The sequence below is a fragment of the Dunckerocampus dactyliophorus genome, chromosome 5 (assembly GCF_027744805.1).
Source record: "Dunckerocampus dactyliophorus isolate RoL2022-P2 chromosome 5, RoL_Ddac_1.1, whole genome shotgun sequence".
In the NCBI taxonomy this organism is placed as follows: Eukaryota; Metazoa; Chordata; class Actinopteri; order Syngnathiformes; family Syngnathidae; genus Dunckerocampus; species Dunckerocampus dactyliophorus.
Window position 1 is genome coordinate 1,856,026 of NC_072823.1, and position 16,213 is coordinate 1,872,238.

Consider the following 16,213-nt stretch of genomic DNA (forward strand, 5'->3'; position numbering starts at 1 on the left):
AAAAGAATTGCGTTTGGAAATACAAATGAACTTTCTTCTGTCGCTTTTTTTTTTTCTCCCTTAAAAAAAACAAACAAGACCGAGCAGTCTGTGAGTGCTTCCAGATGGGGGAGGGGCTCACAGTAGTATCTGCTGCTTGTTGAGATGAGCGATACAGGCTTTCATGTCAGTCTCCAAATTGCTCCAAGAACATAAAAAAAAGCCACTAGATTAGTCACTAGAGACAGGATTGAATACTCGCTAAACCGAGGGTGTCCAAACTTTATCTACCAAGGACCTCTTCAGGGAGAATAACATCACTCTTGTGGACCATCCTGCATGTTCCCCTCATTTAAATCCCATAGAGAACATTTGGGGATGGATGGCAAGGGAAGTTGATAAAAAAGACCATCAGTTCCAGACAGTTGATGCCCTTGGTGAAGCCATCTTCACCACTTGGAGCAATGTTCCCACTAGCCTCCTGGAAACACTGGCATCAAGCATGCCCAAAGCCATTTTGGAAGTGATGAACAAGAACGGTGGAGCTCCTCATTACTGAGTCCTACTGAGAACATTTTTTGTTCTGGTTTGGAGAGTTTTTGTTATTTTTTGAGCTACGGTCTTAAACTTTTGATCAGCTGATAAACAGCCTATTTCAGTTGAATTGTTGCTTTCATTAAATGACTTTTTCAAAGTGCTTTTTGTTTCACCTCCCCTTCTTGTTTTTGCATATTGTAGCTCTACTTAAAACCTCATTAAGATCCAAATGTGCTAATTCTAGCAATTGTTCAACTGGTCTTAAGATTTTGATCAGAAGTGTATTATGGGGAAAAGTCATAATTACAAGAATAACATTTACATTTACATAACATTTTCCAAAATGGTTAGGAAAAAAAACCCCAGCAGAAATGGGGAAAAAAACTTTAGGAAAATAACGTCAAAATAAGAGAAAAATGTTTAATATTTTAACTATAAAAAACCCAATAAAAAAAACATAAAATCACTATTGTATTTTCCGCCGTCCTGTGCTTCCAGGAAAACATGTATAGTCGTGACAGCCATGGCAGCTGAGCATCAACTAACAGTACAGGATTGAATTGGCAAATAGCGGTGGGGGAGAAACAGGAGATGAAGAAATACAGTGTTGTGGGAGAGATGCTTCACCGCAGCTGCAACGTCAGGTTTTTTCACCATTAATTGCTCGGTCAGAAACGGGCGGTAAACAGAGAAGGAAAAATGTCCGGGCGAAATACAGGCTGCACGTGCAAGCATGTGCGCGCTTTTCATCTGATGGATTTTGACAGTTTTATAAAATCACATTGTGAAGGCTTTGTCTCTTGCTGTCAGACCACTGAAGGAGCGTACCGGCGCATTAAGAAGCAAGCTGTGAACCCTGGCCAACATCTCCTGGCACATATTGCCGTGTAAATGGAACACCTCAGTCTCACTTGATGACGGGTATTCCTACCTCAGCAGGAGAGAGGGCAGGAAGAGGCAGCCAGTGAGGCACCAGTCACTAAGCACTTCCTTCCTTTGTTTACAAAGCCACATGGACTTGAGAATGCACTTGTTTCCTTTTTAGAGCAACGCTTGATTCATTCTAAAATTAGGGTGAATGTCTAATTGAAACGGAATTAACACATCCTGTGTACCATGCACTTCTCACACCCAAAAACCTGACCACAAGACGTTTCAGAGCACGGATATTAAGCATTAACAGCTCCTCCCCTCTGTCAGATTTCAATACTGTATTTATGCTCTGTGAAAGGGATGTGCATAGCAGATGACATCATATGCTACCACCGTCACATGCCCGTTTCCTTCAACTCTGCCCACCAGGATTATTTTTCAGCACCTTAGAACAATATTTTCTGGACTCTTGATATTTGAGCCTGTCTGCAGCAATAAGTGCAAGAAGCCTTCTTGGACCAACAAGTGTATGTATGTCATTTGTTTCTAGGAATGTGGATACTTCTAACCATACTGTGTATAGTTTTTCGGCACTACACTAAGTCCCCAACTAATGAACACAATTGGTTCCAGACGACCGTTCGCTAGTCGAATAGTTCTTAAATAGGGGAAAGGTAATATTACCAATGATATACTGTGGCTTGAAAAAGTATTCATACATCTTGAACTTTCCCATATTTTGTCACGTTCCGACCACAAACATAAATATATTTTATTGGCATTTTAGATGAAAGATCAACACAAAGCGACACACAATTGTGGAGTAGAAGGAAAATTGTACATGACTTAAAATTTTTTTTTTAAATAAAAAAAATGAAAAATGTGGTGTGCAAAAGTATTCAGCCCCTAAACTGAGTGCAACCAGTTGCCTTCAGAGGTTGCCTGATGATTGCTGAATGATCAGCTGTTGACCTAATGATCAAATGGAGTCCACCTGTGTGTAATCTAACCTTAGTATAAATACAGGTGTTCTGTGACGGCCTCAGAGGTTTGCTAAGAGGACACTGGTCAGTGAACAGCATCACAAAGTCCAAGGAACACACTAAACAGGTCAGGGATAAAGTTGTGGAGAAGTTTAAAGCAGGGTTAGGTTATAAAAACATTTCCCAAGCTTTGAACATCTCACGGAGCACTGTTCAATCCATCATCAAGAAATGGAAAGGGTATGGCACAGCTGCAAACCTACCAAGACATGGCCGTCCACCGAAACTTACATGCCGAAGAAGGAGAGCACTGATCAGAGACGCAGCCAAGACGCCCACGGTAACTCTGGAGGAGCTGCAGAGATCCACAGCTCAGGTGGGGGAGTCTGTCTATAGGACAACAATTAGTCGTGCACTGCACATATCTGGCCTTTATGGAAGAGTGGCAAGAAGAAAGCCATTGTTGAAAGAAAGCCATAAGAAGTCTCAGTCAGTCAGAGTCCACAATCGCACATCCAGCTCAAGAATTGTGAGCACTGGGACCCCACAGGGGTGTGTGCTGAGTCCACTCCTCTACACGCTCTTCACCTACGATTGCGTGGCCTCCCAGAACAACACCAGCATCATTAAATTTGCGGATGACACTACAGTCATCGGACTGATCACTGGTGGTGTTGAAACATCATACAGAAGAGAGGTGGCGGACCTCATAGCTTGGTGTCGTGATAACAATCTCCTTCTCAATACAGATAAGACTAAAGAGATGATCATTGACCCAAGAACAAGGGAAAAGGAGCCGCATAGACCCCTGTTTATTGATGAGACTGAGGTGGAGAGGGTGAAAACCTTCAAGTTCCTTGGCACACACATCAGCGAGGACCTCACCTGGTCTCACAACACCCAACAAATTATGAAGAAGTCCCAAAGGAGACTGTACTTCCTGAGAAGACTGAGGAAATTTGGCATGTCCACCACAATCCTGAGTTGCTTCTACAGACGAAAGTGTCCTTACCGCCTCCATCACTGTTTGGTACGGTAACTGTACAACACGTGATAGGAAGGCACTCCAGCGGGTGATCAAGACCTCACAGAACATTGTTGGGGCAGCCCTCCCCTCACTGCAAGACATTTATAAAACTAGAGTCCTACGCAGAACACACAACCTCATCAAGGACAGCACACATCCACAACACTCATTATTCACACTCCTACCGTCAGGCAGACGCTACAGGAGTTTGAAGTCCAAGACCACAAGGCTGGAAAACAGCTTTTACCCACAGGCCATCAGGCTTCTCAACGAAGCACTCGCACACGCCGCACGCAACACAAGCACACACACATAGCACTTTATTTATTTATTTATTTATTTGTTTGTATTATTTACTTGTATTAATGTCTCTTCTGTTGTTGCTTAATTTATTGGTACATATGTTTATGTGTTATGTTTCTTATGTTCTTATTCTTTCTTGTGTTTTCTTTCTTTTCTTGGGAGAATGAACAGAATAAGATTTTCATTGCATGGTATAACTGCTGTTTTACTATGCACATGACAATAAAACTCTCTTGAATCTTGAATCTTGAATCTTGAATTTGCAGTTTGACAGAAGCCATGTGGGGGACACAGCAAACGTGTGGAAGAAGGTACTCTGGTCAGATGAGACCAAAGTGGAACTTTTTGGCCTAAATGCAAAACGTTATGTGTGGCGGAAACCTAACACTGCACATGACTCTCAACACACCATCCCCACTGTCAAACATCGTGGTGGCAGCATCATGTTGTGGGGCTGCTTTTCTTCAGCAGGGACAAGGAAGCTGGTCAGAGTTGATGGGAAGATGGATGGAGCCAAATACAGAACAATCTTGGAAGAAAACCTGCTGGAATCTGCAAAAGACTTGAGATGAGATGAGACTTTAGGATCACCTTCCAGCAGGACAACGACCCTAAACATAAAGCCAGAGCTACAATGGAATGGTTTAAAACAAAACATATTCCTGTGTTAGAATGGCCAAGTCAAAGTCCAGAACTAAATCCAATCGTGAATCTGTGGCAAGATCTGAAAACTGCTGTTCACAAACGCTCTCCATCTAATCTTGCTGAGCTTGAGCTGTTCTGCAAAGAAGAATGGACAAAAATTCCAGTCTCTAGATGTGCAAAGCTGGTAGAGACATACCCCAAAAGACTTGCAGCTGTAATTTCAGCGAGAGGTGGTTCCACCAAGTATTGACACAGGGGGGCTGAATACTTTTGCACACAACATTTTTCAGTTTTTTATTTTTAAAAAAATTTGAAAGTCATGAACAATTTTCCTTCTACTTCGCAATTGCGTGTCGCTTTGTGTTGATCTTTCATCTAAAATGCCAATAAAATATATTTATGTTTGTGGTCGGAACGTGACAAAATGCGAGAAAGTTCAAGGGGTATGAATACTTTTTCAAGCCACTGTAGGTACTACATGTACGTGTATACATATACAGTATATGCGTATGTATGTAAATATGAGTTTGGATGTAGTAGTAATATTAAACGAGAATAACTAATAAAAAATAAAAATGAAATTATATAAAAAAATGATATAATAATACGTAATGATAAATGTTATTTACCTTTGAAGAGGAGTGGTCGAGCATACGTCGTTGGTGGTGGTGGAGGAGGCGGAGACATTGAAAAAAGGACAAATCGTCATCGTTAGACTCTTCTAAAAGAGGTAGTGTTCCATGGGTGGTGTAGAATTATAAGCAGACCTATTAACTCTTCATAAACTTTAATCACAAGCTGTGCCGGGTTGCATGTACAGCTACAATTTAGCTTTTCTTCAGTCTCCTCCCACTGGTCTTAATCACCTGTTAGTCCCATTAGCAGTGTCACAGTGCCCTCTACTGGTCAAGCATGTGAAATATGGACTTACTGTAAATAGAAATAATTATGAGCTTTATAAGGCAAAACACATGAAAATATAGACCAGTCGGCTTGTGTTTGTATCTACGAGTGTTCGCATGTCGGATGTTCGTTAGTAGGGGACTTGTGCTAATGTTAGCTATAGCTAATGTAATGTGAATTACTCCTGTGTGGGATCAATAAAGGTCTTATGTTAGCCATCTGACAAGATCAAATACATTGTTTTTGGTGCCTAACTGTTTCCCAAGTATATTAGTGCGTGTGTGAATGTATAAATGAGAGGCATTGACTTACATTTCTTTGTAGAAAGGCGCTTTATGAAAGTCAGTAAATTTACAGCGCAGCCTTGCCACATCCAATATGGCGGCGACGTTGACTTGTCACGGCAGTGGACAAACCCACTCGATGCGTTGTCTATCCATGTCTATGGTAGAGGTGTGTAGTGTGCAGAAGGTTACGCCTTGTGTGGAAATCTTAATGCAAGCACACACGCACACACGTGCACGCACCTAGTTCAGTTCCAAATGTGAAAATTGTACATAGTTCATGGTGTTATATTTGTAAATGAATTGCTATTTTGATGTATAACAACCCTTTGTTGTTTATGTTGTGGCATAGTTGTGTAGATATTTGAGCTGTTAGAAAAGCAAAACGTGTGTGTCAAAGTTAAAGTTATGCTTGAAATGTATCTTTTCACAAAAAGCTGGTTTCTCCCTTTTTTTATTTTAAGTTGGGAACTGATATTTTCCTGAAACTTACAGACGTTCTACTGCTACTAAAGATTCTGAAATACAAAATGTGAGTTGTGGATACCAGCAATTTGTGATCTCATTCAATCCCAGTCATTTTTCAAATGGTTCCAAACTTTAGCCAAGAGAAAATACACTGCAAACAAACTGAATCAACGGAGTGTTGAATACATTCTTTGTGCCTGTTGTGTATCAAACACCATCTGATGTCACTTTCAGCTCGTTTGCGTATCATCATTTTGTGACATGAAAAAGTCTGTGACAAAGACCACGAAAGAAATAATACCAAACGATACAACTTACATTTCAGCTGTGGTAATTCCTCACCAAACGCACTTTGCTGCATTCAAAACATGGACTTTGACCAAACTCGTTACACCTCATGAAACTTATTCCACACACAATGTTGCTAAAAGCCAATCAAAAGAAGTGTACAGTGTTCCCTCACTCCATCATGGTTCACTTTTCGCGGATTCGGTCTTTAGCTGATTTTTTTTTGTGCAATTATCGTGCTTTTTAAAAGCAATTTCACAGTGTAAGACTGCTGTTAGAGGCCGAGCCTGACCGTTTAAGAAGTTGAGTGTTGTAGTCTTCTGTGTCCTGATTGGTTGTAGACCATCCATGTCTTCCTGTTGTGGTCATGGCTAGCTAGCTAACAGTGTGAGCTGCACTGATCTGTACACTAAGTCCCCTACTAACGAACATCCAACGTGCGAGTACTCGCCGATACGAACACAAGCCGACTGGTCTATTTTCTTTTCTTTTTTTTTTTTTAAATTGCCATATCTTGTCATTTACATTTTTTCGAAATACAAAAGGCGCTATTTTTGTATTGTGCGCCATTCCGCCGCTACGAATGGTGGGTAAGCAGCATCCCTCTCGCACAATCTTTGTCAGTTCGTCGCTGATAACATCTCGAAGCACACCATTTGTGCCCCATTCGATACTTTACAGAGACGTTCATTATCCGTTATCATGGCTGATAAATGGAGTGCTAGTGCTAGTAGTAGTGGCTGAAAACGTCAAGCAATTTCTATGGAAACAAAGGTGGCCATCATCAGGAAGTTGGGCGGTGGCGAGAAAATGGCTAATGTAGCGCGTGCTTATGGAGTTAATTGCTCAACAATAGGAACAATTAACAAAGGCAAGGTTCGAATGATGGAACATGTGAAGACTTCTGTACCAATGGCATCCACTATCATTACAAAGAGGAGTCTAACGAGGACGAAGATTTGTCCTTTTTTTCCCCAATATCTCCGCTGCCTCCTCCACCACCAATGACGTATAGTCGACCACTCCTCTTCAAAGGTAAACATTTATCATTACGTATTATATCATTTTTATTATTGTTTTTTTCAATGATTATCCTCGTTTAATATTACTACTACATCCAAACTCATATTTACATACATACGCATATACTGTATATGTATACGCGTACATGTAGTACCTATATCATTGGTAATATTAATTTTGATTCGACTTAAGAACGATTCGACTTAAGAACGGTCGTCTGGAACCAATTGTGTTCGTTAGTTGGGGACTTAGTGTACTAATAAATCTGGATGGCTCATACGTCGCGCCCACCCAAGCAAGCCGCTGAAGCCAAAGAGACGCCATCTTACTACTCACATCTCGACTACGTTGGCACAGCGTACATAGTGTACAGAGCAGATCAGGAGGCTCGCAGAACATCTATATTTTAAATTAAAAAGCGGGGAGATTCTCCCATTCCTTCAAGTAACGCAACCTTCGTCCCTTAAAAACCATTTGATACGTTATTCTCTATCTTTTGCTATATTAAATGTACTTTTTCCCCTTCCAATTCTCATTGCCTTTGGGACAAAATTCTACCTTGCACCCTGGCTCAGCACTCCCCTATAGCAATGATAGTTTTACTCCTCTAGAAAGAGATTTTCATTTGAACTGCATATCCCATCCCTTTTTTCCACTAAAATCCATGGTCATGATCCTTTACTTTTTATTCTTACTTTCATACAATTCACTATGCTCTCGTCTGTACAAAATATGAATCATAAAAGAGACAAGTTTTAAAATCATTTCACATTTTGCTGATTTTTTTATGATTTTTTGTTTGTGTTATGAAATAGAAATAACCTCTTTTCTGATATAGTAATATATTTTAACAAAAAACACAGGAATAATATGTAATATAATATGTAATAATATATAAACATTGTCTCCATATGGGGGTTCATTTTAAATTCGGGTAAAAAAAAAAAAAAAAAAAAACGTATTTTTTAACATTTGCAAGCAACCGCAAATGATTTAGTAGTCTAGTTGCGGTTGTTTGTTTCCATATCCTCCACGGCCTCCTATGTAAAGCCGTTATGACTCAGCTATGGTATGATATCGACAGAATTTCAAAAAAAAGATCATACCCGAGTCCTTATGACTAAGCTCAAGCACACCTGTTGTGCGAGGTTAGCCTGAAGACTAACCTTGCATTTAGTGTGAGTGGGTAACAAACTAACAACAGACTTAACAACTCACTAGTTCTTCCATAAGTCATTGTTCGAGAAGTGTTTCTTGAGAGTGGCAATATGGTGGCCATGTGGCTTCACAAGTCATCGCCAACGAGCTATCCAGACATATTATACAGATCAGTGGTGAGCTGCTGCTGGGTGCCAATATTGTAAACAGTAAAGCCCTCGCCCTGACAAAACCCACAACACCGACGAAACGGTCTGCACCCAAATGGCATAAGAAGCCAGCCGGACCACCGGACCAAAGAAAGGCAGAAGCTACGCGGCCGGAGCCGCTGACAAACCGAAGCAAAGCAGGCCACGCGGCTGGAACAAACGAATCCTCGGCTCATGGATTGCGATGTGTGGGGAATAAACACGACAGCAGATGCAACACGCTTCAGCAAGGACACAAAAACGCCACAACCGAACGGCAAAGAGCCACGGTCAGTGAGTCAATAATTTTTTGTGTCCAACCAAGTAGGTTGTTCATTAAAATTCAAATGAAGATTTAAACTTTTGAGAGCGTTTAAACAACACAGAAATGTGAGGATATTTTAATGCTTGTCTGTTTATGGTGAGGGGCTTTACAGGCCTCAAAACATATATAATGTTGGTTAACAAATGCAGTTGACTACTTAGTGGATTTCACTTATTGCAGGCGACTTTGGTAACCTCTCCCCCCGCAATAAACGAGGGAACATGTATATGCAAATGAGCTGACATCTGCATTGACACACAATGTGAAATGAGTATTTGTGCATCATTTCTCAGCTTATTTTTGTCAATATTCAGACAGTAACGAAGTGACACCGAGTCAAAATCAGAAATATTGTGATTTTTATTCAAGTGCAATTTTTGCATTTCTTAAGAGTCCATTTTATTTTCACTGTTTAACTGTTTTTCGTCAAATTTATTGTTGAATTGATTTTATTTAAAAGCTCTTGACATTCCACTTACAATGTTTGACACTTGTTTAGTTTATTACTTTTGATACGGTGTACTTGCATTATTAGGCCATATATTATCATTACATTCTTTGGAAAGCAGTGGAAGAAGGCCTCTCATGCAGCTAGAGATGGTCTACTCCAGAGACACATCAAAGTTACGCAGAGCTTGAGAAAACTGCGAAAGAGGAAGGAACACACAAGAACACCGTTCTATAAAAAGCCTTTCAAGTTTGTCAAGGATCTATTTGCTAAGGAAAAAAGCAGAACCCTCAAAACTCCAAAGCAAGAACATTTGGAAAAGGCCCATCTTGACATGAAAAGGCACGAACCACTAGTCAGCCCACATGATATCCCACCTATTCAACCTCCTAAATTCCATCTGGAAACTGGCCCTCCAAAATGGAAGGAAGTAGAGAGCATAGTATGACGCGCAAGATCGGCATCAGCCCCTGGACCAAATGGAGTGCCTTATAAGCTGTATAAGAACGCAACAGATGTTCTACGCTATCTGTGGAGGCTCATGAGGATAGTAAGGCAAAAGGGAATAATACCCAAGGCGTGGCGAAGGGCTGGAGGTATGCTAATTCCCAAAGAGAAGGATGCAGCAGATGTCAGTCAATTCCGGCCAATCTGCCTTCTCAATGTTGAAGGGAAAATCTTTTTCAACCTAATAGTACAGAGACAGTCCACCGACCTGGAGATAAACATATCACAAGCCTGGGCAGATGGGACAATGCAAGCCTCAGGGACAAAGCCCAGGTACAGACACTAAGGCAGGACATCACCACCAGTCTGGACACTATCAACAAGACAATGCTGCCAGGGAAGCTCAAACTCTGGTGCCTAGAATTGGGACTTCTCCTAGGCTAATGTGGCCACTCACAATCTACAAGTTCCAATGACATCATTGGAGAAGATGGAGCGAAACATAACTTTGTATGTGAAGAAGTGGCTTGGGGTCCCACGCTGTCTGACCAACACCAGCATCTATGGCAAAGGACTCCTTTAACTACCCTGCCTCACTGAAGAATACTACAGATGACATGGAAGGAGTCCAGAGATCAGACCGTCAGCAATGCTGCACCACTTCTGTTAACGGAAGGAAATGGACACCATCCGATGCAGTACAGCACGCTACGTTAGCCCTGTGAAACTGAAGCTTCACAAAGGAGGAAAATTGTGGTAGAAGAGGTGCACCGTCAGGAGAGGCTGAAAGAAGCACAAAGGCTGTCTGTTGCACAGCATGGACAAGCATGGCATGAGGTGAGATGGCATGGAGAGGAGAAAGCTCACCAAGAGGCAGCTCTGGGAAATGAAAGCAAGAAACATCAGTTTCATCATAACATATGATGTGCTCCCATCCCCAAAAAATCTTCACCAGTGGTATGGCGAGGACCCAACCTGCGCCCTCTGCCCAAATTCAGCAACTCCAACACATCTTGACCAGTTGTAGCACCAGCCTCACACAAGGCTACTATATCTGGAGGCACAATCAGGTCTTTAAGAATCTGGCAGCAGCCCTTGACAGCAGGAGGAACACCATCAACTCTTTGCCCTTGAGAGCTGCCAATTCCATCTCTGTGCCAACATTCATTCGAGAGGGACAGAAAGCGCATAACCATCCCACTACCAAAACAGAAAATGGACATCTAGCCATGGCCCGGGATTGGAGGATGCGAGTTGATATTGACAAGAAACTAATCTTTCCCCCTGAGATTGCAACCGCCAACCTCAGGCCAGGCTTGGACATTGGTCCCCTTCACTAAAGGTAGTCTACATCATAGAGCTCACAGTCCCATGGGAGGTTTCCTCCAAAGAGGCATACGAACAAAAGAAACTGCGCTACACAGACCCGGCAGCAGATGCACAACAACGGGTTTTCTCCGGGTACTCTGGTTTTCTCCCACACTCCAAAAACATGCATGTTAGCTTCATTGGCAACTCTAAATTGTCCGTCGGTATGAATGTAAGTGTGAACGATTGCTTGTCTATATGTGCCCTGCCATTGGCTGGCGACCAGTCCAGTGTGTACCCCGCCTCTTGCCCGAAGTCAGCTGGGATAGGCTCCAGCATACCCGGGACCCTAGTGAGGATAAGCGCCGCAGAAGATGGATGGATATTCAAGATAGCTTAGCGGTTAGCACTAGTAAAAAGACTAGTTTCCGTGTAAGAGCTATAATTTTTTTTAAGCATCATTTGGGACACGGGTTCAAAAGTACTAATCTGGCACCGGTATCAGATAATATGTAAATGATACCCAACGCTATGTATTACTGGAAATGCATCACTGTCCATATGTGCATGTACTGTACATGTGAAGGATCATTAAAATAATGTACACGTCAAGCAAGGACAGCCAACCATTACTCACAGGAGCTGCGGGAGCTCACGGGATTGTGTGAACTAGATTCATTGAAGCATAAGAAGCCAATGCACACAAAAGGACATTTTAAGAGTCATCGGCCAATTAGATAGCTTTTCTCAGAGGCTGTGCGTTCATGTATGTGCTGCTGCTTCACAGTTACACCAGCCACGATTTGCCGTTTCTCAATCCACATCACTGGAATGCGTTCCCTTAAAAGCAATCTGACCTTTGAACGGTGAACTTCCCCATCGTCATCTTCTCCGCCAACTCCAAGAATCTTCCGGCTTTTCAGGCGGCTTATCAAATCAGTCTGACTGTGCTTCTTCATCAGAGGAGGGTGTGGTTTAGCAGCCATGGTCCACACGCCTGTGGAAAAAAACAAAACAAAACACAAAAATCTTGAACGTACTGGAAAACATGCAGGGGTGTTTTCAACTGAGGGCCACATACAGTACTGAAAAATAAGATTATTGCTGACTTTTCCATTTTTGCTGTTTTTTTGTTAATTTATATTTTTAGAATGTGCAACAGGGCCAATTAAAAAACAGCCGTGGGCCGCAAATGGCCCCTAGGCTGCACTTATGACACCCCTGATCTGGAGGATCAGATTAGCTCACAGTTGAACTAAAGGGACTGTTCTGTGGATGGTATCTGAGGCAGGAGAAAGAAGGGGGCTGCTGCTTCTGCTCCAGAATACGATGGACTACCCTCAACAAGATAAATCTGTAGTACGTCTCATCTCATGGGGGGGGGGGGATCAATGCACCATTATTTTCTTCCATCTATTTCATTTTCATCTGGTTAGCTGGCACAAAAGGGAGCATGGATGTAGTGGCAAAACAATTTGCAGCAATCAAAGTCATATTGTTTGTCCACCACAATACTTAAATACACACATACACACACACATTTTATTAACTCATACAAATCATCATAAGCGTCTCAGACAGCTTAAAGCTTTTTGCTATGTTAAAAGGAAGGTTTGTCAATGTAAACCACCGTAACAGCAGGGCACACTGCAGAGGGCCCATTGATTTGTGCTAATGAGCATTTCCTATAAGGACTTAACATAGGCAAGCAATAGTCAAATCAAGAGACATCATCGTTGGCTCAATAATCACAACCTCCACCACTGATGAATCGCTGGGGGTCAAAGGGCATACACAAACATGTGTGCAAACCCCCCCCATACACACACAGAATGGCCTGTCTACAATTCAGTACAGCTCCATTGGGATTTTTCATCAAATCAAAGCACATTATTGTCGTGAATATGAAAGGTTTGTAGATATTTTGTCAGACCAAATGAGTCAGCATAATGTGAATGATAGTATACACTCACCTAGTGTGATTGTACAGCGCTGCAACCATAATATTAACTATTGTTAGATTGATAATATACTGTAATGTATATATATATATATATATATATATATATATATATATATATATATATACATACATACAGTATATATATATATATACTGTATATACACACACACACAGTAATAATATACTGTACAGCAATCCGTCGGTTATTGCGATTGGTTCCAGACATGACCTTGATGAGTGAATTTCCACTGAGTAGTAATCCTTATTTATACATCCTTTTGTAGTTAGAGCATATAAAACCTGTTTATCACCTTCTAAGTACAGTTTTTTTTTTTTACATTATGAGAGCCTTCTAGAGCATAGAAAACCTGTTTATAACCTTCTAAATACACTTTAACATTATGAGAAACCTCTCGAGCATAGAAAACCTGTTAATGACCTTCTAAATATGTTTTTTAACATTGAGATCCCTCGAGAGCATAGAAAACCTGTTTGACTTTCTAAATAAATTTAACATGAGAGCCCTGTAGACATGAAATAACATTCCAACAGTCACCTTTACTCTCCTATTACCCAATATAATAAGAGACAATAAGCCATGTAAAGGCTGTGCGCTCTAAGATGAGGAGAGACAGAGAAGGAGAGCACGCCACACTATGCTGTCTAATGACCTTTTCATCAGTTATTATATATTTGCTATCATTTATTATGACTGTTATATAATTTTGTTATGTTTACACTTGCACCCATTTTGCCTCTGGACTGTCCCGCAATTTGCCGTGACAATGTGTGATCTTTATTTACGGCACACCTGAAAAAGTATAGACTAGTTTGTGCATGGTTTGTGTTCTGTTTACGTATAACACACACGGCACGCAATTCGTGACCAAACATAGTGCGCATTGGCACAAACTGACCACGCTATTAACACCTAAGTTATAAGTTATTTACACCTTGTCAAGTACTGCATACATCTCGTGCATGACAAGAGGACTACGTGCATCCGTGAAGCAGCCTTGGCATTATTTCCTCCCGCGTGACGCCACAAAACAGCAGGCAGCACCCTAGCTTTGTTAATTCCTCTATTTGCGAGGGACCTAAGATGTTGAACTCCAGAGAAGAAGGTCATGCAGAAATGAAAAGGTAGGTCTATACTATCTCGCACCTGCAGAAAGAGTATGTGCAAAGAGCAGGAGGGATGCATAAAGCAGAAAAAAGGAGGCAAGGACAGCGTGGGAGAAGGAATTACTGACTACTTGTAGAAGACATCGCTTTGGGCATAATGACGTGAGAATTCCCCCCGACTTGCTCTAAGAGGTGGTGGAAAGTTGACCCATTCATGTGAATGAGACATGCTTTGCTGTGCATTGCCTGCATTGTTTAGGCATAGGTTGCCGTGCGCTCAAGACAGGTACACGGAAATTATGCGTGCCACAAATTTTGAACATTTGATTTTATTTTTTTTTATTGTGCACTGGCACGCAGCCCCCGCACAGTTTACACATGTCACACCTGTTTACCCGCAAAACTGCGTACCTCTATGGGGACAAAATGCGTTCAAAGACGAGTAAACGAAGCTTATGTCTTCAAAATCTTTCTTCTTTCCAAACAGAAAAGTAAAACATACGAATGGAAAACCCACATTCAAATCATCTTGCATAGTTTTGCTTGGGTTTGTTGTGCAGCATGCTCCAAATGGACTTGTAATATATCTAACAAGAGCCATGATCCCTGCAGTGCTGATCTGCTTCAGCACCGTGGTCCCTGATTGTGCGACACTTTACATTCTTTTAGTAAACCACACATTCTTCTTGTATGCTCAAATACCCCAGCTTGGGTCTGCCCTTTGAATCTGTCTAACACAGCTTCTTAACTTGCCAATGCAGTGCTGATGCAGTTGCCTAGCAACTGACAATGGTCCAATCACCTTCTCATCATAGAAAACACCTGTTATGATTGCAACTGGCTATGACGATGAGGTCTCAGCTGAGAGCCAATGATCATTCAGCTGACATTATTCCTGACACCAGAGGGGATACTTCAACATACACCAAGACCATTCAATTAGTATTCAGTCAACAGGAGTCACGACATGTTTTCATAATGAAGGAGGATGTGGAAACAAACCAGAGTTGAAGAGGCACTAACACTCCTCAGGGATAAAATGATTCTTGAGAAACAATTCAAACTGGGAAAAATGCAACACACATGAGGGGTTGAATTGATGACAATTCTAACTGGGTCATTCTCCCGAGAAGTAAACAGGTTTTCTGTGCTCCAACTACAAAAATATTTAATTTGTAAATGAGGATCACGGTCCGCTCTGAAACCAATTAACCATGATAAACGAGGGATTACTGTATTGACTTTCAGCTTCTATGGCATGAATTTGTCTCCTTGTTGGTGAAAACGGTCCATCCGGCTTCTTCATCTTCTTCTGAGAATTTAATGTTAATGCTGCACTGTGAGTCTTGCACATGCAGCATGTGGCGGTCCCACTGTATACGTGCAAGAAGGGTAATCGTATAATCGATGTGTGTTAGCCTTAAAAAGTTGATCTAATTAGCGTGTTTACAGAACTGGCATCCATGTGTCGATGCTTGTTCCAGCTGGTAGCCCTGTTGCTCCCAGATGAAGGAGAAGGTTCTCCAGGCTCTGGCTTCTCCTTGGCACCATTGCTAGCCATAGGCTGTGCTGCACTGCAATTTTTTATACCGTGTGCATAGAGCTGTCAGTGCCACTTACTGACAGTAAAAAACAAAACAAAAACAAAAACAAAAAAAACATACCTGTGGCCATTTTTGTGTGTTGCATCATAGTTATCACAACACACAATCCGTCAATGTTACTGTTGTGAATGTCACTTTCTTGACTTTGCTGTGACTTCATGTTGCATGTGGTTGAACATGGTTCGTGGAACGTGTTGTGGTCGTGACCGCCACAACCAAGATGGTGTCGGTTCAGAATACTCGCTGGGGATGTGTCAAAATCACAACTTCATTTTGCTCCTATTTCATAGTTGTTCATAGTTGTTTATGTAAAAATGTTCCACGAAGTGAGTAC

General features: G+C 41.5%; 1 protein-coding gene across 1 annotated transcript in view; it reads right to left on the reverse strand.

The window, feature by feature from the left end:
- LOC129181961 (tumor protein p53-inducible protein 11-like) overlaps positions 1–16,213 on the reverse strand; it is a 58,033-nt gene that overhangs the window by 10,601 nt on the left and 31,219 nt on the right. The window contains exon 2 of the mRNA XM_054777779.1: positions 12,045–12,184. Within this exon, the coding sequence (XP_054633754.1) occupies positions 12,045–12,173 (129 nt within the window). The 5' untranslated portion in view covers positions 12,174–12,184. The remainder of the gene's footprint in view (positions 1–12,044; positions 12,185–16,213) is intronic.